At 55.7% G+C, this 20,903-nt stretch overlaps 3 protein-coding genes and 1 non-coding gene across 14 annotated transcripts; 2 read left to right on the top strand and 2 right to left on the bottom strand.

Moving 5' to 3' along the window:
* Positions 1–474: 474 nt before the first annotated feature.
* LOC124240505 (U5 spliceosomal RNA) lies at positions 475–590 on the top strand. Its single transcript, XR_006888896.1, has one exon. It is a non-coding gene; the product is annotated as a U5 spliceosomal RNA (small nuclear RNA).
* Positions 591–2,555: 1,965 nt separating this feature from the next.
* Positions 2,556–8,186, bottom strand: BTBD19 (BTB domain containing 19). 6 transcript variants are annotated; one of them, XM_046662809.1, is made up of 8 exons: positions 8,072–8,186; positions 6,594–6,807; positions 6,444–6,497; positions 4,966–5,025; positions 4,791–4,859; positions 4,583–4,714; positions 4,351–4,476; positions 2,556–4,224 (listed from the first exon to the last, which is right to left on the bottom strand). In XM_046662809.1, the coding sequence occupies exons 1-8, from the start codon at positions 8,155–8,157 to the stop codon at positions 4,090–4,092; spliced, it is 876 nt and encodes a 291-aa protein (XP_046518765.1). In that variant the 5' UTR covers positions 8,158–8,186; the 3' UTR covers positions 2,556–4,089. The 6 variants fall into 6 exon arrangements, 5 of the variants coding, with proteins under 5 accessions (XP_046518765.1, XP_046518763.1, XP_046518764.1 ...); XM_046662807.1 differs by having other exon boundaries at positions 2,556–4,476; XM_046662808.1 differs by having other exon boundaries at positions 6,444–6,807.
* Positions 8,187–9,599: 1,413 nt separating this feature from the next.
* Positions 9,600–10,993, top strand: DYNLT4 (dynein light chain Tctex-type 4). 5 transcript variants are annotated; one of them, XM_046662816.1, is made up of 3 exons: positions 9,600–9,727; positions 10,146–10,216; positions 10,304–10,993. In XM_046662816.1, the coding sequence occupies exon 3, from the start codon at positions 10,329–10,331 to the stop codon at positions 10,986–10,988; it is 660 nt and encodes a 219-aa protein (XP_046518772.1). In that variant the 5' UTR covers positions 9,600–9,727; positions 10,146–10,216; positions 10,304–10,328; the 3' UTR covers positions 10,989–10,993. The 5 variants fall into 5 exon arrangements, with proteins under 5 accessions (XP_046518772.1, XP_046518767.1, XP_046518770.1 ...); XM_046662811.1 differs by having other exon boundaries at positions 10,318–10,993; XM_046662814.1 differs by having other exon boundaries at positions 9,600–9,668; positions 10,318–10,993.
* Positions 10,994–11,001: 8 nt separating this feature from the next.
* On the bottom strand, positions 11,002–16,078 carry PLK3 (polo like kinase 3). Of its 2 annotated transcripts, XM_046662804.1 has the most exons (15): positions 15,628–16,075; positions 15,364–15,471; positions 15,152–15,268; positions 14,881–15,010; positions 14,712–14,799; positions 13,799–13,894; positions 13,510–13,708; positions 13,268–13,394; positions 12,979–13,070; positions 12,666–12,759; positions 12,445–12,528; positions 12,189–12,351; positions 11,912–12,041; positions 11,638–11,751; positions 11,002–11,530 (listed from the first exon to the last, which is right to left on the bottom strand). In XM_046662804.1, the coding sequence occupies exons 1-15, from the start codon at positions 15,835–15,837 to the stop codon at positions 11,339–11,341; spliced, it is 1,944 nt and encodes a 647-aa protein (XP_046518760.1). In that variant the 5' UTR covers positions 15,838–16,075; the 3' UTR covers positions 11,002–11,338. The 2 variants fall into 2 exon arrangements, with proteins under 2 accessions (XP_046518760.1, XP_046518761.1); XM_046662805.1 differs by lacking the exon at positions 12,445–12,528 and having other exon boundaries at positions 15,628–16,078.
* Positions 16,079–20,903: the final 4,825 nt, after the last annotated feature.

The following is a 20,903-nucleotide window of genomic DNA, read 5'->3' on the forward strand; positions in this document are numbered from 1 at the left end:
GTCCCTAGAACTAGGGGCTCCCTGCGGGTATGGAATGATGGGATTGGACAACAATTGAGATTAACACTTCATCCCAGCCTGGTAAGGGACTCCACAGCCGGCGTCGGCGGCACACACCCTTACCTCTCCAGGCAAACCGGGCGCGGTCTCCGGACGTACTCGCAGAGAAGAGAAGCGAGGACTGCGCCCAGGGATCCCCACGGCGCCGCCCCGCCCTGACAGCTGGTGTCGCCGACCAGCCCGTAGCCGCCTGCGATTTGCATACCCATGGTGCACCACGAAAACAACCGGTCCACCGTGCTTGAGTTCCAGCCCCACGGGGACTTGTCCACCGTTGTAGGGCATACTGCCCTTTAGAAATATACGGTCTATGTAAATTCCATGCGGGGAGCGCAACCCACGCAGGCACGGAACAACCCTAAGCGTGTTAAGTGTTATCTCGCTCTGGGAGGTTCCAAGCGAAAAACAGCGAGTATACTCTAGTTTCTCTTCAGATCGTATAAATCTTTCGCCTTTTACTAAAGATTTCCGTGGAGAGGAACAATTCTGAGTTTTTCGCCAATTTTTTGAGGCTTCGTTTTTACGAAGCTACGATGTAGTGTGAAATAACAGACCAGTTTTTTCAGTAGGGTGTTCTACTCGTATGGTGGTTTCCGTGAACGTTGTAAGTCAATCACTTCAACGCATCGATACGTGGGGTTTGTATCCATCAGGTTGATGTGATATTACTTGGTTGGATTAACACGGCTCTTTGACTCACTAGAGAGAAACAAACATCGCTTACGTTTTTCCGAGCAGTTTTTCCTTGCGTTACATCAGTAGTGGGTGAAGACAGCAGGTCTTACTTCCCCTTCGACTCCCGGGTTGCCAGCCGGAGAGGACAGCTGAAGGCAGTTTGGTGCGGCTCCTTTCAGTGTGTTTTTATCCCGCACTCTATGCCAGTTTTCCATGCTGAAGATCCAAGGTTCCTTCCCTTAAGGAGCTTAGTGTTTTAGTGGAGCCAAGCACTGAAAAGCCGAGTAAAAACAGAACCCCGGATAAATAATATACAATCTCAGTGAGAAGGGCCGTGAAGAAAACAAGCATATGAGAGAACAGACAGGGCTAGCTACCAAGTGTGTTGTGTCCGTGTGTCCTGGGTCCTCCCTCCCATCTACATCTTCCCAGTAGGGAGCCCGTCTAGTTCTATGACTTTAAGTAAATAACTTCTTATTTCTGATGACTTCCAACTCTACAGCCATCAGCAGGTCCTCTTGACTCCGGTATTCAAAGCATATGCTCCATCCAACCACCCTTTACCTCCTCCCCTGCTCCCACCCTGACCCAAGAAGAGCTCTGATGGATTCATGCAAACGCCTCCTCCCTAACTGCCCTCCCAAACCGCATTCCCACTTTGCCCCAATCCTCCACACACAGCCAACTTATTTTTTTAAATGTAAATCAGATAACACACAGCACTCTCCAGCACAAAGCCCTCGAGACACCTCTCCCCAGGACACCTGGCTAATGCCCTTCCTCCTTCAGGTCCCTACTCCAGTGTTATCTGATCAGAGGTCTACACTCAGCACCCTGTATGGAATAGTCCCACTCCTACCACATTGCTGTTTATCCTCGTAGCCTGCTTTATTTTTGTTCAGAGCACAAACCACTCCCTGAAATTATATCATCCATTAATTTCTTTACCTGTCTGCTGTGTTGCCCCTCCTCGGATGTAAGCTCCATGAGGCAGGGACTTGTTCTCTGATGGATTCCAGGCCCCTAAATCAATGCCTAGCCCATGAGCAATCAATGAATATTTCTGGAATGAATGAATGAATGGATTTATTTTCTAAACATATATATGTTATTTAATCTGTCCCACTAGAGTTCTAAGCAGTTTACAAAATTAATCTTCCTAAGAACCCTACTAAATAAATTCTATTAGTATCTCCATTTTATAAACAAGGAAACTGAGGCATAGAAAGATTAAACAGCCTTACTCGAGTCACAAAGCCAGAAAGTGGTGGAGCTGGAATTCAAACCCAGGCAGCCTGGTGTACTCTTTTTTTTTTTTTTTTTTTTTTTGAGGAAGATCAGCCCTGAACTAACTACTGCCAATCCTCCTCTTTTTGTTGAGGAAGCCTGGCCCTGAGCTAACATCCGTGCCCATCTTCCTCCACTTCATATGTGGGACACCTACCACAGCATGACTTGCCAAGTGGTGCCATGTCCACACCTGGGATCCGAACTGGCGAACCCCGGGCCACTGAAGCAGAATGTGCGCACTTAACCACTGCGCCACCAATCTGGCCCCAAGCTTGTTTTCCATTTTCATTATCCAAACAATGCGTCAGAAAGTAGTACAGTGGGTAACCACATTTTCAGTCTTGAGGGAGAATGCCAAATAGCTATCTTTAATCCATGTGCAACATATTTTTGTATAAAATCCCTGAAACAGAAGTCTAAGTTGATTTTCTTCCAGATAGTCAATTGTCCCTCATTTTAGACTGATAGTATCTTGTTTTACAGCTCCTTTAACGTCTTTATGGAATAAAATAGCATTTAGATAAGGAAATAAAGTCATCACTGAACATTTACTGAGCACTGATTATTGTGACAGGGACTAGGGAAGCAGAAATGAGTAAGGCACCGCTCCAGGACCTAGGGATCCTTCTCCAGGGAGATTCAGACCCTCAGGAAGACAAAATGTGTAATGAATGAAAGAGGCAGCATGGGGGGTCTTCAATAACCAAGAGAGTAAACCCAGAGCTGGAGGACCAGCGCCTGCAGGACCAGTGAATTCATGCAAAGGTAGCAGCTGAGAGAAGAGCTGCTGATATTTGGAACCACTAGGAATTTTGAGTGCCCTGAAAATGACGCAGATTGTATTTTGTCCTGGGGCAATGGGGTTGGATGTTGAGGGGCTTAACAAGGGGAGTAGGGCTGACAATCTTAGACAAGTCTGGCTGCAGTGTGGGACATGGAGGAGCGGGGAGTGCCGCTGGAGTGGAGGCAGGAAGACCCCTAAGAGCCTGTTGTAGTGGTTCCTGCCACAGATAGGATTGGCTGAACTGGGGCTGAGAGGCTGAACCAATTGGAAAGATCTTACAGAGGAGGTAAAATAATTTTCTGTCTACGCTCTGAGCTCTTGGCTGAGACCTCTGTAACGAAAGACAGGTTAACGAGACAAAAACAAACAGGAGTTTATTAACATGTATACCTCATGGGAGATACCCAGGGAAAATTTAGTAACTCCCTGAGGCGGCCTAAAATACCTGCTTAAATACCATCTTCAGCTAAAGACAAAAGAAAGAAAAGTGTGGGGAGGCCACCAGGAAAAGCCCGGCCGGCAAGGCTAAGGGTAAGCAGATTTCCGTGGGTGCCGCCTCCACCGAGGAGATTCTCTTGTTAGTCATCCTTCTTTTCCTAGTACAGAGAGGGAGACACCCTTACAAACGATTTCCTTCATAAATTCCCCTTACAAAAGGGTAATTTCTATTGTTTTCACAGCTTCTCCGGTTTCTCAAAATAATCAGCTTAAAATAATCCTTATGCCAAAAGAGGCCTATCTTGGGGTGACATATTCTGCTACCCTTCAGCCTCTTAGAAGGTAGATGCCACGGGAGGCAGATGTGAGGAAGAGGAAGAAGGCAAGGATGAGATCCAGGATTCCCGCTGGGACACCCACGGTGATGAAAAACACGACGGGGGGCAGAACTTGGGAAAGACGAGGAGGAAGCTCAATTTTGGGCTAAGTCTGAGGTGTCTGCGGGGCATTTAGAGCGAGGTCTCCAGGAGGCAGGGCTGGAATTAAAGAGGCGGCTGACCTGAGAAGATACGTCAAGAAGGCCCAGGGACCGGGTGCAGAGTCAGGGTATGACGCGAAGGAAACAACTTTTGGGTTTTGGGGGGCGGGGAGCCTGGGCCCAGCCCAAGTCCACGTGCACCCCTCCGGCACCAGCCCCAGGGCGCTGGGCAGGGCAGAGAGCGGTCCTGCCGGCGCCCCGCTCGCAGGGCATGCTGGGAGCAAAAGCCCGCTCCGAGCGCCGAGCTTGTCGGGAGCTGTAGTTTGGGACAGGCCCAGAGTTCCCGGCAAGTCGCGGCCTTTGGTCACTTAAAGGGCAGATCCAAAAAGCGGTGATGCTCCCGGGGCAGGGTTCCTCTCCGGCGGCGGCACCGGGCGCCCCGGGCCGCATCCCCTCTCCGCAGAGCGTGGCACTTCCACGCCTCCACGATCTGCTCCACCTGCAGGGGAAGGCCGGTCATCGTGGTGTCCCGCAGTGCCCCCTCACCCCACAGACCCTGGGCCGCGTCCCCTGCGCCGTTCCCCACGCTGCTGAGGAGATCTGAGTCTGTTCCCCGCGTCCGCACCGGGATGAGCGGTTCCTGCCGGTTCTGCTCTTCCAGGGCGCTCAGCTCCGCCGGGGCCAGCAAGGCCAATCTCAGCTCCTGCACCACTGGGGCCGCCACCTCGGCCACAGGCCTCTCCAGCACTGCCTGCGAACACCAACCTTGAGCACCTGCCCCGCCGCCCGCTCACCCGTTCCTGTCGCCCGAGCCTCCTTCAGCACCCCCACCTCGCACTCCCGTTAGGCTAGCTCACCGCGCCCACGCGCGCCCAGCTCCGGGCCGCCAGGACCAGCTCAGCCTCGTCCACGCAGAGCTTGTCGCTGCGCAGCAGGGGCAGCAACGCGGGTGCCGACAGCTCCAGGAAGCCGCGGGTTCTGAGCGCCTCCTGTGGGTCCGCGAATGGGTCAGGGAGGAGCAGAATGAGGTGTGCGGGGTTGGGAGTATGCAGGTGGGAACTGTACCTGGCTGTGGGCCTCTATGAAGGCTATGCAACGCTCCTGCAGCAGCCCCAGGCCAAAAGTTACGGCAACCTGGGAGCAGAATGACGGAGGTCAGGTTGATGACTGGAGAGGCCATGGAGCCCCAGCCCACCACACTGAGGACTACCTACAAGCCTGTCCAGCAACAAACACCCACCTGCAGGGCCTCACAAACCAGCTCCACATCCAGCACCTTCACCACAAACTCCAGGCACAGCTGGAAACAGAAATGAATATGGGTTGTGCTGAGGTGTCCCTGCTCCAAGACCCCAGACCCACCCCAGAAGCAGTGAGCAGGGCTGGAGCAGGTCCCTGGCAGCCCCAGGCCCTTCCTGACCTCCCAGGCCGGGGGAGGCCGGCAATCACCAGGATCTGAGACTGGGCAAGCCCGGGCGGGGTGGTGGGAACAACGCTGGGAGGACACATGGACTAGGGATTAGCAGGGCCAAGCCCAGCAGCCCCCCCTCCAGCACATTCCCCACTAATCAGACTAGATAAGAGCCATTCAAAATCCCACTCTCAGGGGGCCGCCCTGTGGCCCTGTGGTTAAGTTCATGGGCTTTGCTTTGGCGGCCCAGGGTTTCACCAGTTCGGATCCTGGGCGCGGACGTGGCACCACTCATCAGGTCATGCTGAGGCAGCATCCCACATGCCACAACTAGAAGGACCCACAACTAAAAATACACAACTGTGTACCAGGGGGGCTTTGGGGAGAAAAAGCAAAAATAAAAATCTTAAAAAAAAAAAAATCCCACTCTCCCTTTCTTTCAGGATGCTACGAAGACACTTCTGTTTTAACCAGAAACTTGAATTTCATCCATGACAGCTCCCTCTCACCCTCACGTCCAGAAAAGCACTGGCTCATGCCAGTTCCACTTCTCTCAAAGCCACGCGCCTCACTCTTGGGCTTCCGCTGCCACCCCACCCCCACTAGCCTGGTGAGCCCCCCCTACCTCTCCCAGTCCCTCTCCCCTTAGCTGCCAAATCCTCACTCACCTGAAACCTCCAGTGACTCTCCACTGCCCTCTGGGTCAAAGAAGCCCAAATTCTTGAAGATCCTGCATGACCAGCCCCTGGCACCCTCTCCAATCTCATCTCTCCCTCCTCTCCTCTCACATTCTAAGTCCAGCCCCACTAAATGTCTCACTAGCTCCTTTTGTGCCTCTGTGACTAGAATGCCATCTTTCCATTCCCCCTATGAACAAACTCCTATCAATTCTACCTGATCCAACACAAATGTTTCCTCCTCCAGGAAGCCTTCCCCTCCTCTCTCCCTGGTGGCAAGACTAGAGATACCCTCCGTACAGTCTCAGCACCTTTTACCCTCACCCATCACACTTCTTATGCCACCGAGTGAAGAGTTTTCATGTGTCTGTCTCTTTGAAGAACAGGAATAGGGGCTAACTTATCCTGGCATCTACAGCACCAGCCATAAACACCCCCTATGCCTCCACGGCACACACGTATCCTTTTGCACACAGGCCCACACAAATGTCTATTCACACAGAGAGACACCCATAATTCTCTCTGTATTGGTCCATATTCCTCTCCAAGCCAGAATATGTGTGAGGCAGGGTATGAACTGAACCCATAAAAGGCAAGGGAAGCGAGCCAGGGCCTGGCACATAAACGCACCTCACGCAGTTCCTCCAGCCCATACTCCAAAGCCGCAGTCAGCACCTCCAGCACCTGCAGAGGGGGTGGTTGCCGGAAAGGAAGGGAGTTCCCCTTGTCCCTCAGCCCATCGCCTCCCTCGCCACCCAGCCTTCTGCCCGATGGGCTCACAGAGTGGCGGTGCAGCTTGACACTGTTGGTGTACAGGAACTCCAGCACTGCCAGGAAGGCCTCGGCTGGCACAGTGCTTAGGACCACGGGGCTAGGCAGCCCGGGGCCCAGCTCTGGGCCCAGAAGTCGCTGGAAGAAGTTGCATCTACAGGCCAATAAGCACCGGTGGGCAAACACCTCCTGCCGTTCTTGACCGACCACAAAGCGAACATCACTGTGGGGAGAGGGGCAGAGAGCCAGGGGAGAAGAGGCCAGAGGCTAGGGTGCAACTCTAGGCTTAGGCTTGGCCCACTCGGGGCCTTCGTTTTCTTGTCCGTCGTAGAAGAGACAGGGCTTAGTCCTTCCAGCTGAAGGTCTGGGACACGCAGGCCTGGGTTCTTGTCCCAGCTCCACCCTATGATACCTCAGCAAGTGACTTCCAACCTTGGAATCTCAGGTTCCTCACCCATGAAATGGCATGGTAATCCTAAACCCTCAAGTCTCAGAGGAGCTGGCTATGCTTGATCACTGAGGGAGCACCAGGGCTGATGCAAGACTGATCCCACATACCCCCCTCCCCACCTCCTCCCCCTATGAAGGGAAGCTCTTCCTTCATAGACTGCAAAGTCAGCTTTTTTCAGCCTCCTCCAGGCAGGAGGGGGTGGAGGTGCAGAGTGCACTGGCAGCAAACTGACACGGCAGGCAGTGATGCAAAATCATGAGGCCAAACCACATTTTCCATCTTCATGATCACTTCCGGCCCCAGCCTCTGGGCCTCTGAACAACATAAGGGGCAGGAGGGTGAAGATGAAGCATGAGCTTCCTGGAGCCTCCTAGTCCCAGGTCCAAGCCCTGGGGTTCCCACTACTTAGATCAGACTGCAATCCTCAAAGCAGTAGGGTTATTTGAGTCACCAGCAGTTGGGGAGGAGCCCAGCTCCAAGGCAGTGTGGACAGAAAGCTGCATTCTAGTTCTACTGACCAGCCCTGCCCCACACTCCATCCCTGCTTTCAGACATCACTAGCACCCAGAGAGCCCCAGGCAGCAGCCTTGAATCACTTCCTGTCTGAGACTGACTCAATCTCTAGAGCTTTGTTCCTCTTGTGAATCCCCAGTTCCCAGAACAGGGTCATCTGCTCCTCTGCCTCCCCAGGGAAGGACTCAAATTACATCCCATCTCTCAGGATCCAGAGGGCAGAGGGCTCTTCTTCTCTGCCAGGAGCCCAAGATCCAAAAAAGGAAGGCCTTTGCCTGAGGTCACACAGCCACTCCAGGCTCCAGCTCCCAGTGCCCCCCTCTAGCTCTCAGGATATCGCGGACACTGAGTGACCAGCAGCCATCCTCTCCACGTGACTTCCCCAGACTGAGTTCACCAGGGAAGAGGGTCAAGTCCTAATTCCCCACCTCTGCATTACCCAAGCTTCCTCAGAGTCATGGGGCCCAGCAGAGGAAGCTAGGGAAAACCCAGACAGGAAGCCAGGGAAAACCCACTTCCTCACCTGTATAGGGGATTGTTGATGAGGCTTCGGAGTGCTGTGGAAAAGGGCGCAGACTCCCCATGCACAACCAGTCCTGGGATCTCCATGGGTGGGGCGGGGCAGGGGAGTAAGCGGGTGGAATACCCTAGGAGGCCTCTTGTCTGTTGGTCTGTGGGAGGCGGTAGAAGGGAAGGAGCAGGAGGCCTGGCCAGGCCCTAGAGCTGGTAAGGAGACTAGAAAGGCTTGAGAGGGAGGGGCAGGAGCTTGGGAGGCCGATTGCCGAGAAACTAAAGTTTAGAGACCAGGCAAGAGAGGCCCAGGTTCCTGAAGAAGGCATCAGAGTCCGGTGGAGGAGGCGAGAGGCTCGGCTTGGGGATGGGAACTCAGGGAGGGGGCCAAGAGAGGCCAAGGTGGAGTGGACAGGATCGGGGAGGAGAGGCAGGCGGTGGATGAGGCCCCAGTTGGGAGCCTGCCCAGGCAGCCGGGGTGGGAAGCCTGTGAGTTTCCACGGAAACTGGAGCCCAGCCTGAGAGGAGGCCCCGCCCATCTCCCACAGGCACTGGGAAAACTTTAGCCCTCAGAGGAGCCCTGAGCAGACAGAGGGTCTTAGCACCCATGGTCCCTGCCTGTCCTGGGTTCAGAGTTCAAACTCCCTGTCCCTCCTAACCCTCCCCGCACATGTACACAAGGTCAAGATCAGGATAGCCAGGCCTGGGGAACCCCCTCCACAGGGAAAGTCCTCACCCCCATGGACAGTCAGGGACCAGACCTGGCTTGTTTGGGAGGGGGCAGTCTTGTCCCTCCCCAAGGTGGGTCAGGTGAGGAAGTGTCAGCTCTGACACAGGTGTCATGGCCTCTGGCATCCCTGAAATGCAACCGCGGTGGGCGGGGCAATCTGGGCACTATGGCACACAAGAGGTGTGGCCAGCTGGGGACAAGCCCCAGGACGTTGGGTCAGCAGGGGTCAGGAGGCTGCCAAGTGGAGTCACGACTGTTGCATCAGGTCTGGCTGCCACCAGCAGAGCCGACAGACCTCCCCTCCCCCTGCTCACAGCCTTGAGCTGAGGAAGTCATCCAAGCCCCACCCTAGCGGAAATGTTTGTCCTTGTTGAGGCTGATGGAGAGACGATAGAACCATGACGTGCTCCTTCCTGTGGGCCTGAATCCTGATTCCTGAGCAGCCACCCTCACAGCCTCAAGGTCTCCCCATATCCCAGGCCTCTGCAACTTGCTCACAGGATTGAAGAGCCAGGCTTCACAAGGGTAGAAATAGACAGTGGCTCAAACGGGGGGGAGGACACTTTTCTGACCAGAGCCCCTCTCCGTCTGCCGCCTCAGTTGTCCTTGTCACGGTAGTATGCCCCTGGGGTCTAAACCCCTGCTGTCCCCTCTCCCCTTATGACTCGGGCACCCCGCATTGAGCATGTGCTCGTGGTAGTACACTCCCAGGTTAAGCCAGAGCCAGGACTGGAGGGAGGGAACCAGGAAGGGAGGAGTGCTTGCCCAGCAACCCATGGCAACCCCACAACACAGGCAAGGGGCCCTTATCCTCCCACCTGCCCATCAGGACTGTGGAGCTAGGAGAGAGCTCAGAGGCCAAAGGCTGCAGGTGACTCAGGTGCCTGTGGGAGTTTCGGTCGGGAGAAGAGGGCAGCCATCCCAGAAGTGATTCTGGAGGTAGGACCAGAGGCCAAAAGCAGAGGGTGGAAGGAGCTTCCTGAGTCACCTGCCCCCAGCCTCAGCCAGTTACGGGGGAGATCTTTGTGCCAGCCACCCCAGGAGCAGGCAGGTGTGGAAGATGGCTGGATTCAACATCCACAGGGCTAGAAGGATCCATGGGGTTGAAAGAGTTGGGTCTGTCTGTCCCTCCCCTGTGGTTAGGGGTTGGAGGCACCATCTAGCTGGGGCAAAGGGCAGATATAGCTTCCCCTTCTCCTGCGGGCGAAGTCAGGGGGAATGGAGAACAGGAGGTGTACTGAGAGCTCATGAGCTAACCTCCACAGTGCCCTCGGGGGGAAAGTGGGGCTCAAGGGCAGGGACTAGCCCCAGATGACAATCTGAGCAGCATCTCTTCCCTTGCTTATGTCCCTAACAGCCCTTAACCTCTAAGCACCTAGGAATCCACCCAGCCCCGGACTATTTGATTCACCTGTCCCAAAAACACAGGTAAGAGGTTAGGGGTAAAAACCCTTATCACCGAGTAAGAGACAAGTTGGTGCACAAGGAAGGCCAGTGAAGGCCATCCTGTCCAAGTGTGGGTCTTCCAGGCGGCAGGTCCATGGCTGGCAGGCCTGTGCTCCCCGGACTCCGGGAGGAGGAGACTGCCAAAGATCCTGGGCCGAAACTGTCACCGGTGCGGCCCCCAGGCCGCCTGCCCAGCATTGATGAGGCCCGACCAGCAGGCCCGGGCCCGGCCTCCCGCCGCAGCTCCATACTGGGCCTGGTCTCGTCCTTTTCACGCCGCAACTCACTGGCCGGACCAGGCCCGGGTCCCGGGGTTCGGCGTCCGTCGCTGGGCCCCGTGCCCCCTCTAGGTTCGCGGGTCAGCTTCTCGGGGTTGCCCCTGGCGCCGACGCATCGCCTGGCGCCCTCTTACCGCATGGAGCCGGCGCCAGGGCAGCGCTGGGAGGTCGCGCGCGCGCAGCGGGCACTGGAGGCGGCGCTGGCCGCGGGGCTGCGCGACGCGCGCTACTCGGGCGCCGAGGCCGGGCCGCTGGCGCGGGAGCTGTGCGAGCTGGTGCGCGTGCGCGTGCGCGAGCTCAGCCCGCCGCGCTACAAGCTGGTGTGCAGCGTGGTGCTGGGGCCGCGCAGCGGCCAGGGTGTGCGCGTGGTCAGCCGCGCGCTCTGGGACGCGACGCGCGACGGGCTGGCCTCCGCCACGTTCACCAACGCCACGCTCTTCGCCGTGGCCACGGTCCACGGGCTCTACTGCGAGTGAGGAGGCCTCGAGATTCTGCAAAACCGTTTATTCTCCCAGGAAAAAGCCTTCCCTGGGGCCCCCATCTGAATAAATAAATGTCTGTCAATAAATAAAAGTGGTCCATAAATAACGCCCCCTAGCTGGGGGCTAAGGCTCAGGTTTTTCTTGGAGAAGGGGTTGGAGGCAGTTAGGACAGGTAGCCTCCAACCCCAGTAAAGCTGGTCCCTGATTCCCTGGGGGATTTGGCCCAGAGCCCCCAGTGAGGCACCAAAGAGACAGGGAGGGCCATAAAGGCAAGGGCCAGAGCCCCACAGGCACAGGCCTCAGGCCCGAGGGCTCGGGTGGCCGCCTGCTCTGCGGGTTGGGGCCTAGGCTGGGCAGCGGTCACGGAGCAGGCGCAGAGCATAGCCCAACCGCTGCCGCAGGTCTGGGGAGCAGCCCAGCTGTCGAAGGTGGGAGGCGAGGTAAGTGCAGGCGCTGCGATTGCGGGCCACAAAAGTCACCAGGAGAGGCTCCCAGCCACTAAGGATCAGCTTGGTGTGGTCTCCATAGAAGTTCACCTGTGCACGGGAGGTGGCACTGATCAGAGCCTAGGCCCAGGTCCAGTTTCCTCCCCAGCACCCTGGGCCTCCCAGACCTTCCCCCCAACTCCAGGAGAGGCTCTTACCTGGACGGTGCCATCACTAAACAGCATGAGTAGGGCCTGGTCAGTCTTGACCCACTGCAGCAGAAGTGGGGGGACAGGCACCTCCACTTCTTCCACACTGGGCAGATCTCCACCCTGGGAGCAACGGCAGGTCACTTGTCTCACATAAGTCAGGCCCCTCCCCATCGATGTCTCCCTTAGAGGTTCAGCCTCTAGCACTGAGCACCCCCCAAAGGAGAAGAGGAAGGGATCAGGATGTGTTAGTCCTCAATGTGCCCCACCCCAGTCCACACACCTTCATGAGGCGCTGCTCCATGTAGGAGGCGAAATAGCGCAGGACACCCAGCTGAGGCTGCAGGGCCCGGGGCACAGCACCCACGGAGAAGGAGAAGTGCTTTGTGCTGGTGGGGTTGTAGTGCACAGTCCTGGAGGGGAGGAGACAGAGGTCAGAGGGAGCCCTGCACCAACACCCCTCCAAGAGACCCCAGGCCCCCGAGCCTGGGAGCACACGCCAAGGTGCAGCCCTGCTGGGGACAATGGTCTGGATACAAGGCCCCCCTAACAGCACTTACTTTCTGTTGGCTGACAGGGCCATGTGTGTGCCATTGTTGAAGAGCACAGCCACACGGCGGCTGGACAGCTGATATCCAAAGCCAAACTTGTTGGAGTAGTCAACCCACTTGCTGACCCACACCAGAGGCTCTGGCTGTGCCAGGGGAGCCGGGTTCTGTTCCGCTGCCGTGGGAGAGGAAGGAGAGAGGACCTGTTCCTGGCTGCCCAGCCAAAGAACTCCCACCACCATTCAGGAGTATCAGGCTCCACCCATACCTGGGGGCATGAAGGCCAGGCAGTTTCTCAGAGCACAGAGGGCTGACTCTACCACTGTGGCCACAGTCAGACCTTCTTCAAACCCTGAAGGGAACAGAGCACTGGGGATCAGGCATTAGCTCCCGAGGACCCAGGCCATATCCCTCTGCCGTCTGCTTCCCTCTCCTGCCTGGCCTCAGCCACAGCCACCTCTAGCACCTCTCATTCTCCAGGCTGCTCACCATCTCCACTACTCGCCAATGTCCCACGCGGTGAGCTGTCTTCAAGTGCTGTCTCTACCAGGCTGACGGGGGCTGGACCAGATGCTGCTGGAGCCTGGGGGGTTGGGTAGGGGAAGGCCCCGAAAGCCACATCATTGAGAGTCCCTGGCCCAGCCCTGCCCTGGCACCCAAGGTCAGCCCCGCCTGGCTAATGAGGCACAGCCAATTAGGCCACCACGAGGCCAGGTGCTTCACCAGCCTCTTTTATCCCGGGCTTCGAGCAGCTGCTACGGTGGGGGTGAGTCAGGGAACACTGCCCACGTGAGCACCTCACCTCGGGCCTGGCATCCTGATGGCCAATGGATGTCCGAGTGAGGCCATTCGCCAGACAGGACACCTCGTCCCGCTCCTCGGGATGGTTCTTACCTGAGTGGGGGGAGACACAGCCCTCAGTATCCTGCCCAGCCCCGAGGGTTCCCACGGGGATGCTACAGATAGGCAAGCCCAAGTGCCTGTGTAACACACTCTCCCCAGGGGTCACAGGCACTCCACACCCTCACAAGGTATCTAACAAGCCCCCCTGCCACTCTGTACCCTCAAAACCCCTGACATTCCAGACTCACTCTTGTTCTTCTTCCTGCCAAAGAGGCTCTTAGTGACTTTGACAAACAAAATCTTAGCTGCATTAAGGGGTATCAGGTCCGGGACTGTCACACAGCTGCTGACAGGGAGCCGGTCGGGGGTGTAGCCCTGAAGAGGAAGTCATGTGAGTAGAGAAAAGAGGCCCCAGGGGTCCTGTCACCTGCTACCCTTCAATTCCCTGAGAATATGCAGACTAGACTTAGGTGTCTGCTAAGCCGGAGACCTTGGTAAAGAAGTCATGGCGCAGGATCTGGTCAATTGAGGGGCGGTCTTGGGGCGAGGCTCGAAGGATGGCGGCCAGGAGCTGCCGCGCAGGCAGTGAGAGGCTGGCGGGCAGCGTGTAGTGGACCTGTTTGATGCAGCGGTACGTCTCCTTCAGGTCAACTGTCTCAAAGGGGGGGCTCCCACATAGCAGCGTGTACCTGTGGGGCAGAGAGAAGTGGGTCAGGAGTAGAGCGGAAGGTATGCCCCACTCGTCCACACACCTGTGTGCAGATGACCCTGAGACTCACATGACACAGCCCAGGGACCACACGTCTGCCTCGGGGCCGTGGCCCTGCCTCTGCAGCACTTCTGGAGCCACATAGTTGGGGGTGCCACAGATGGTCCTGAAAAGGGGTAGGGAGGAGGAGAGGGGAGGGTTCAGACCCAGCCTGGCTAGCCCCCCCATCCCTGCCCCCCACTGTGAGTCCAGACAAAGCAGCTGCCTGTCACCAAAGGCCAGAAAACTCCTGCTTGTCCTGGGACAATGGATGCTGGGGATGGCAGCTGAGTCTCCACCCACCCGCCTGGCCCAGCTGCTCAGCTGCTCTGCAGGACACGGGGAGGCCCTGACCCCCAGCCCCGTCCCCTCCTCCAGGGTCAACAGAGGATCCATCACTGATCCCTTCCTCCTTCCCCCACTCCTGTCTGTCAGACACCCATACAGGCTGTCACCTCCTACAGTCTGTGCCACACACACCAACACCAGCTGTCACATCCCTCATAAACACGCATCTGCCACATGTGCTATCCATGTCACTCATACCCAGTCATCGTGGCCACAGCAGGGTCTTTTTACACAGACACAGGGTGTCATGTCCTGCCGTCTCCATACTCTCAGTCTGTCTCACACACACATTGCTTACGTCACCTTCCCCTATCCACACACAGGATCAGTCATATTCCTCCAAGAATCCTTACACCCCCATCTGTCTCAGGGACTCAGACATCCATAGGACCCTCAGCCTCTCCACCAGTCCCGGTAACCCAGGCTGCCACTCCATCTTCACACATACACACAAACAGCCCATTATGCCTTCCCCACCTATCTCACACACACATCAGGAAGTCATCCCACCTCCCACATACATACACACTATCTGTCTTGCACGTCATCCCTGTCACATACCGACTGTGGCCACCCCCCCGCCCCCAAACACTCACTTCTTCCTCTGCTCCGGGGGCTCCAACCGGGTTGCCAGCCCAAAATCCCCCATTTTCAGTTCCATGTTCTCGGTGATAAAAAAGTTTCCTGGACGGGGGCAGAGAAGTGTGTCAGACTCCTTTCTCTCTGCCTCCCCGCACCCCCATCCTGCTGGCCCAGGAGTCTCACCCAGCTTGAGGTCTCGGTGCAAGATGCCCTTCTGGTGCAAGTACTTGAGTCCGGAAAGGATCTGCCGCAGGTAGTAGCGCACCTCGGGCTCCAACAGGGTGTGCCGGGCCTTCCAGATGTGGGCCAGAGACTGTGGAGAGCGCCTACCTCAGCCCCTGGTCCGCCCTCCCCGACCCTCCCTCCACCTGTCCTTGCTGCGGAAGAGTCAGGGCTCCAGGTTTGAATCTTAAGGCTCCCTTTCCCTCGCCACCGCCGCCATCACCTCCCTCACCTTTCGGCTGCAGAGCTCCAGGAAAATGTATATATTGTCAGCATCCTCAAAGTGGTGCGAGAAACGCACGATGTGGCGGTGCTGCAGGCCGCGGTGAAGCTCAATCTCGTTTAGGATCTGTAATGGGGGCACGAGGTTGTTATCCTTCAAGGACTCCAACGCCACCGTCCCCACTCCACCCCTTGTCCACTTGGCCTGGGCCCCGGGCCCACCTTCTCGCGCTGATGCGGCTTGGTGATGCGGCTCTGCGAGATGACTTTGACCGCGTAGGCATTGCCGGTCTCTCTGTCAGTGGCCTCATAGCACCGGGCGAAGCCCCCCTAGGAGGAGGGGGCATCAGGCAGGACGTTCCAGCGGAGGCCAGATCTGACCCGCAGATGTCCCCGCGCGGAGGACAAGCGCTCCCACCCCGCCTGGCGCTGGTAGAGGCAAGCAGGGCCTCTCTCCACCCTCGCTAGCACCACCCCCCAGCTTACCTTGCCCAACAGGCGGCCTTTGAAGTAGGTGCGGCCGCTGCACGGGTCCGTGATGAGGCGCCCAGAGTCCGGCGCCGGCGGCGCGGCCAGCATCTCCAGCTCAGGTCCGGGCATGGCACTCGGAGGCGGCCCGGGCCCGGCGGGTGGCGCGGGCGGGGCGGCCGCACGCGGGAAGGGGCGCGGGGACAGGAAGCCGGCGGCAGGCTCCATGCTGGCGGCGCGTCGCAGCGCAGGCCGGGCTTGTTCTCGATTCCGCCCGGCCCGGGCCACGCGTGGCGCTGCCTGGATTTGCTACGCTGCGCTCGCGCCCGAGGGAGCCGGGCGTATTTATCAATGAACGCCAGCACCCTCCCCGGCGTGTAGTCATTAAGAGCCCGCCCCCTTCCTGGCGGCGAGTCACAGGGAAGCCACGCCCCTCCCCTGGCTTTACGTCATCAAGAAGCTCCTCCTCCCACCCGACTCGCCTCGAGGCCCCGCCTCCTGCTCACGGCTTAAAGACGCAGGCTATACTGCCACTCTCCGTGCGGGTGTGAACAGGTCGTAGGGTCCAGCCGTTTCCCCGTCCCCGCACCACCCTGCCCTGGTGGCTGACAGTCCCGCTAACAGTCGCCCCCTTCTTTCCCCGTCCTTCGGGGTTTATGCTGGGCATAAGTGGGCAGTGGAGCTGGGCATCTGGGCAGCCTCCCCAGTAACTAGATGTACTTGGGGGAAGTGGCGCGACGCTCGCTTTCCCCTTTAAGCGCGCGGGACCGTGCGCTCTTCCTAGGCTCTTGGCAAGAGCGCCCAGGCCCAGCCCAGTGCTGTCCCCTTTAGGGCCTGGAAGGAATTGCACACTCCTGAGCCTGGCTTGCGGGGTCGCATTGGGGGGGTGGGGCTGCCATGTTAAATTTTGGGGTCAAGCAGAGTTTGGCATTCAATGCTTTTACTATGCGCCTGGCTGCATCTTCTGATACCCACTCCCACACTCTTGAGCGGCAGATCTTAGGTTCTAGCAGGGTCTCCTGTTCCCTTTCCCTAAAAACACCCGCTGCCCTAAGCCCGCAGCCAAATGGCTAGAAAGTGAAGAATGGGAATTGGATTTTCTCAAATCTAGCGATGGACAATTGGGCAGGTGGTCCCGAGGCCATCTGGACTCCTAGACCCCTGGTCCATGTTCTCCCTTCCCAGAGCCAGAGACAGACAGAGATGGGGTCTTAACCCCTCTGGAGTGTTTGTCCTAGGATCACAGGCTTCCTCCTGGCCTTCTTGTCCTTCGTGCCTCTCTGCCCTCACTCTGTACCATCCAATCAATTATTAAGCCATTCAGTCCTCAAAGATTTATTGAGAGCACCTGCTAAGTGCCAAGCACTGTCTGAATAAGACTGATCAAGGCTGTAGCCCTCATTTAGTTTACGTTCTGCTTGATGGAAATAGACAATGGGCAAGTATATAAACAAGGTAATTGCAGGCTGTGAAAAGTGCTATGAAGGAAGTAAACAGAAGAGCTTACTTTAGCAAGAGTAGTCAGGAAAGTCAACAAATGTTTATTGAGTACCCAATCCCTGTCAGTTTTATCTCCCAAATATCTCCAAAATCTATCCACTTCCGTCCATCTTCCCCTCACACCCTAATCCGGGTCACGGTCTCTCTGGGTGGGATTGTTGCTATAGCACCTTCCTGGTCTCCTTGGCTTTAGTTTCATCTCCAGTTCATCCTCCCTCCATATGGCCATCCCACCCAATCCCTCATCAGGCCCTCAAGGGCCCACTCTCTAACCTTGCCCTTCATGGCCACTGAAGGGAGAACCAAAACAGCCTGAGATGTGGGGAAATACTGGTAGCTCAGATGAGTGAGGGAGACTGGGGGACGGGCGTGGGCAGGAAGGACTTAAATGCCATACGCAGGAGTTCGATCTTTATCCTGCAGGTCAACAATTTTCCTGGGGGGAGATGGTACTAGTGGGGTCAGAAAAGACAAATCCGCAGGAGAACTGGAGCTGAGGCATGTATAGTTTGAAAAGGCATATGTGATGCTGCAATTTTATATTTGGAAAATAAAGCAAAATGTCTTTGTATTAGTTTGCTAGGGTTGTCATAACAAAATACCACAGACTGGGGCCGGCCCCGTGGCCGAGTGGTTAAGTTCGCGCACTCCACTTCAGCGGCCCCGGGGTTTCACCAGTTCAGATCCTGAGCACGGACATGGTACTGCTCATCTAAGTCATGCTGAGGCAGCGTCCCACATGCCACAATTAGAAGGACCCACAATTGAAAATATACAGCTATGTTCCGGGGGAGGGGGGGGAGGGCTTTGGGGAGAAAAAAGGAAAAAAATAAAAAATTAAAAAAAAAAACAATACCACAGACTAAGTGGCTTAAACAACAGAAATTTATTTTCTCACAGTTCTAGAGTCTGGAAGTTCAAGGTCAAGGTATTGACAAGGTTGATTTATTCTGAGGCCTGTCTCTTGGTTTGTAGACGGAGGTCTTCTCCCTCTGACTTCACATGATCTTTTTGGCTGTGTCCTAATCTCTTCTTCTCATAAAGACACCAGTCAGATCAGATGAGGGCCCACCTTAGGCCCCATTTTAACCTAATTACCTCTTTAAAGGTCCTATGGCCAAATACAGTCACATTCTAAGGTAATGGAAGTTAGGACTTTGTACTAGCGTCAAAACTACCTCCACCTATCTTAGGTTTTCAGATGGGGCTCTTCAACAAAAAGACAGATTAACAGAAGAAAAACAAACAAGTTTATTAACATGTATAATTTATGTACACATGGGAGATATCCAGGGGAAAAACGATTAACTCTCCCATGTGGCTTAGAATTCAGGCTTAAATACTATGTTAATAGGGAAAGGGGAAGGGGCGCGTAGGCCTCCAGGGGAGAGTAAATGATTTCTGGGAAGATGAATGGGCCCTTAGAAGAGTGGATGGGAGATATGACAGTCTGTGACTCAGTTGGTCTGGATGTGGGGTATATAGACTTCCAGTCTCCTCTCCTGTGATATGAAACTCCCGGGAAGGGAATTATGACCATTGAGTTTCCTTTGAAGGATCTGTCTTTAGGTATATAAGGGGAGTTTAGAGAAAGCCTCTCTCTGCATTTGCTGTTTTTCAAGTGTCTACAGCTCAAAATAATATGCCAAAATGGCATATTCTGTTACCCTTCACTGACTTCTCTCCTTGGGAAGTTAAAGAGATTCTTGAGCCCTCCTCCAGAGCCAGGACACCTGAAGGGCATCCTCCTGGACGCTGTATCTGAGGGGCCTGGCATCCTGCTCTGCCTCTTCCCTCAGTGTAACACATGTTACCATTATGCACCTGCTGTGTACCAGGCACTGGGCTAAGCATTTATCTTATTGACTGCTCACAGTAACCTTATGATGTGGATGTGATTATTATCCCCATTTCACAGATGAGGAAACTGAGGGTCAAGGGTTAAACTTTTTGCCCAAGGTCATATACAGCTACGAAGAGGCAGAGTCAAGATCTGAACCCAAGATGTCTGACTCCACTATTCACCAAACCTGACTTTTTTTGGGGGGGTCACTTGTTCTCTGCCCTTGTACCTGTCCTACTACACTGCTGCATGTCTCCATGTCCTGCTTACTAATGCCCTTTCTCATCCCCCAAGACTCTCACAACCTCTGCCCAAGCTGAGTTCTTCTGAGCTCTCTGGGGCTCCATTCCCCAGAGGCTGCTGTCAGGCCCACTGCCCCTAGTTGAGGACATATCCCACACTCCTTGCCCCCTGGCAGCTCAGAGTCAGAATCTCTTGACAGTGTCAGGTCACAGAGGTCAAGGAAGTCTCTCAAGAATGAGAGATGCCAAGAAGGGTAGGACTCAGGAGGGGGCTACTGGATTCAACAATGAGGGGATCTCAGGTGTCCTTGGTGGATGCAGAGGGGGAAGTGCTAAAGGCGGGCCAGAGAGAAGAGAGATGCTAATAGCCACAGCAGCTTAGGGACCTGAGGGACAAGCTTACCAGGTGCTATTCGGAGCACTTTATAAATATTCATTCATTTACTATTCACAACAGCTCCATGAGCTAGGTATTATCATTCCCACTTCCCCATGGGGAAATGAAGCACAGAGAGGCTAAACGGCTGGCCCAAGGTCAGGAAGGTCATTCATGGTGGAGTCTTGATTTGTAAATCTAGGCAGTCTGGCTCCAGACTCCATGCTGTAAACTGCCAAGCCATATATCCAGCTCTCAGCTGTGAAGGCAGAGGTGGTTCAGACCAGAGGAGAGGGAGAGGCAAGAGGTAGAGGACAATAAAGAAGGGTGGGATAAATGATTTATGGTGGAGTGCTTCCCTCTCCTGGACCATAAACCAAAGGGACCTGTCAGCAGCTAGGAAGGGATATAAGGTGACTCAGGAGGGAGGGTCTGGGTGGGACCTGGGGACTGCCCCTTCCTGGGGCAAGGCTTCAGGTCCTGTACCTTTATCCGTGGCTCTGTGGGAAATTCACAGCCCAGTGATGCAGAGTGTTGCTAAGAGGCAGAAGTGTGAGGGCCACAGACGGGAACGGGGGCAGAGGAGTGAAATGCAGCCAGCTGGGTTGCCCTCAAGGAGTGCTGTCACAGAGAAGCTTCCAGGACCTCAGGGCCTGAGCTCCTGTGGTCCCAGGGCCTGGCTTCCCGGGTACAAGACACTCTTCAAGTGGTAAGCAGCCCAGAATGCTCTAGAAAAGCCACAGATAAGAGCTTGGGAAGGCGCTGCATGGCCTTGACAGCTGAGGCCCTAGAGCTAGTATGTCGCCCCCCCCAGGTCAGGTGGTCATTCCAGACCTCTGGGACACACACACACAGAGTCCTATTCTTTCCACACTGACATCTCACCTGGGCCCTGGAAGGAGGCTACAACTCTTTAAGGCCATTCGTAGGTTTCCAGACCTTGCTCACCTGGGAAGTTTCTCACAAAAAAAGGGGAGGGGAACAGATGTCCTTCAGGCTAAAAGGGACAAAAATTTTTAAAAAAGGAAAGAAAGAGAGAAAAGAAAAGCCTGCCTGGGTTCAAGTCCTCCCCAGCTTTATCACGGTGAATCAGACGCAGTCCTGTCCTCAAGGGTCTCACAGGCTGGAGGCGGAATCTCCCTGTAGACGGCTCACAGACAAGGATGACTAACTGCTGCAGAGAGAAACCCAGAGGGCTTTGAGGAACGACTGGGGGAAGGTCACGGCAGGCTTTCTGGAGGACGCTCTGAGCTGGACCTCGAAGGAGCAGGGAAAAGGAGCAAGGCCAGAGGCTGCTGATGGAGGGTGGGGGGCGCATCTCAGAGGGACTTGT

The sequence above is a fragment of the Equus quagga genome, chromosome 5 (genome assembly GCF_021613505.1).
Source record: "Equus quagga isolate Etosha38 chromosome 5, UCLA_HA_Equagga_1.0, whole genome shotgun sequence".
NCBI classification, from domain to species: domain Eukaryota; kingdom Metazoa; phylum Chordata; class Mammalia; order Perissodactyla; family Equidae; genus Equus; species Equus quagga.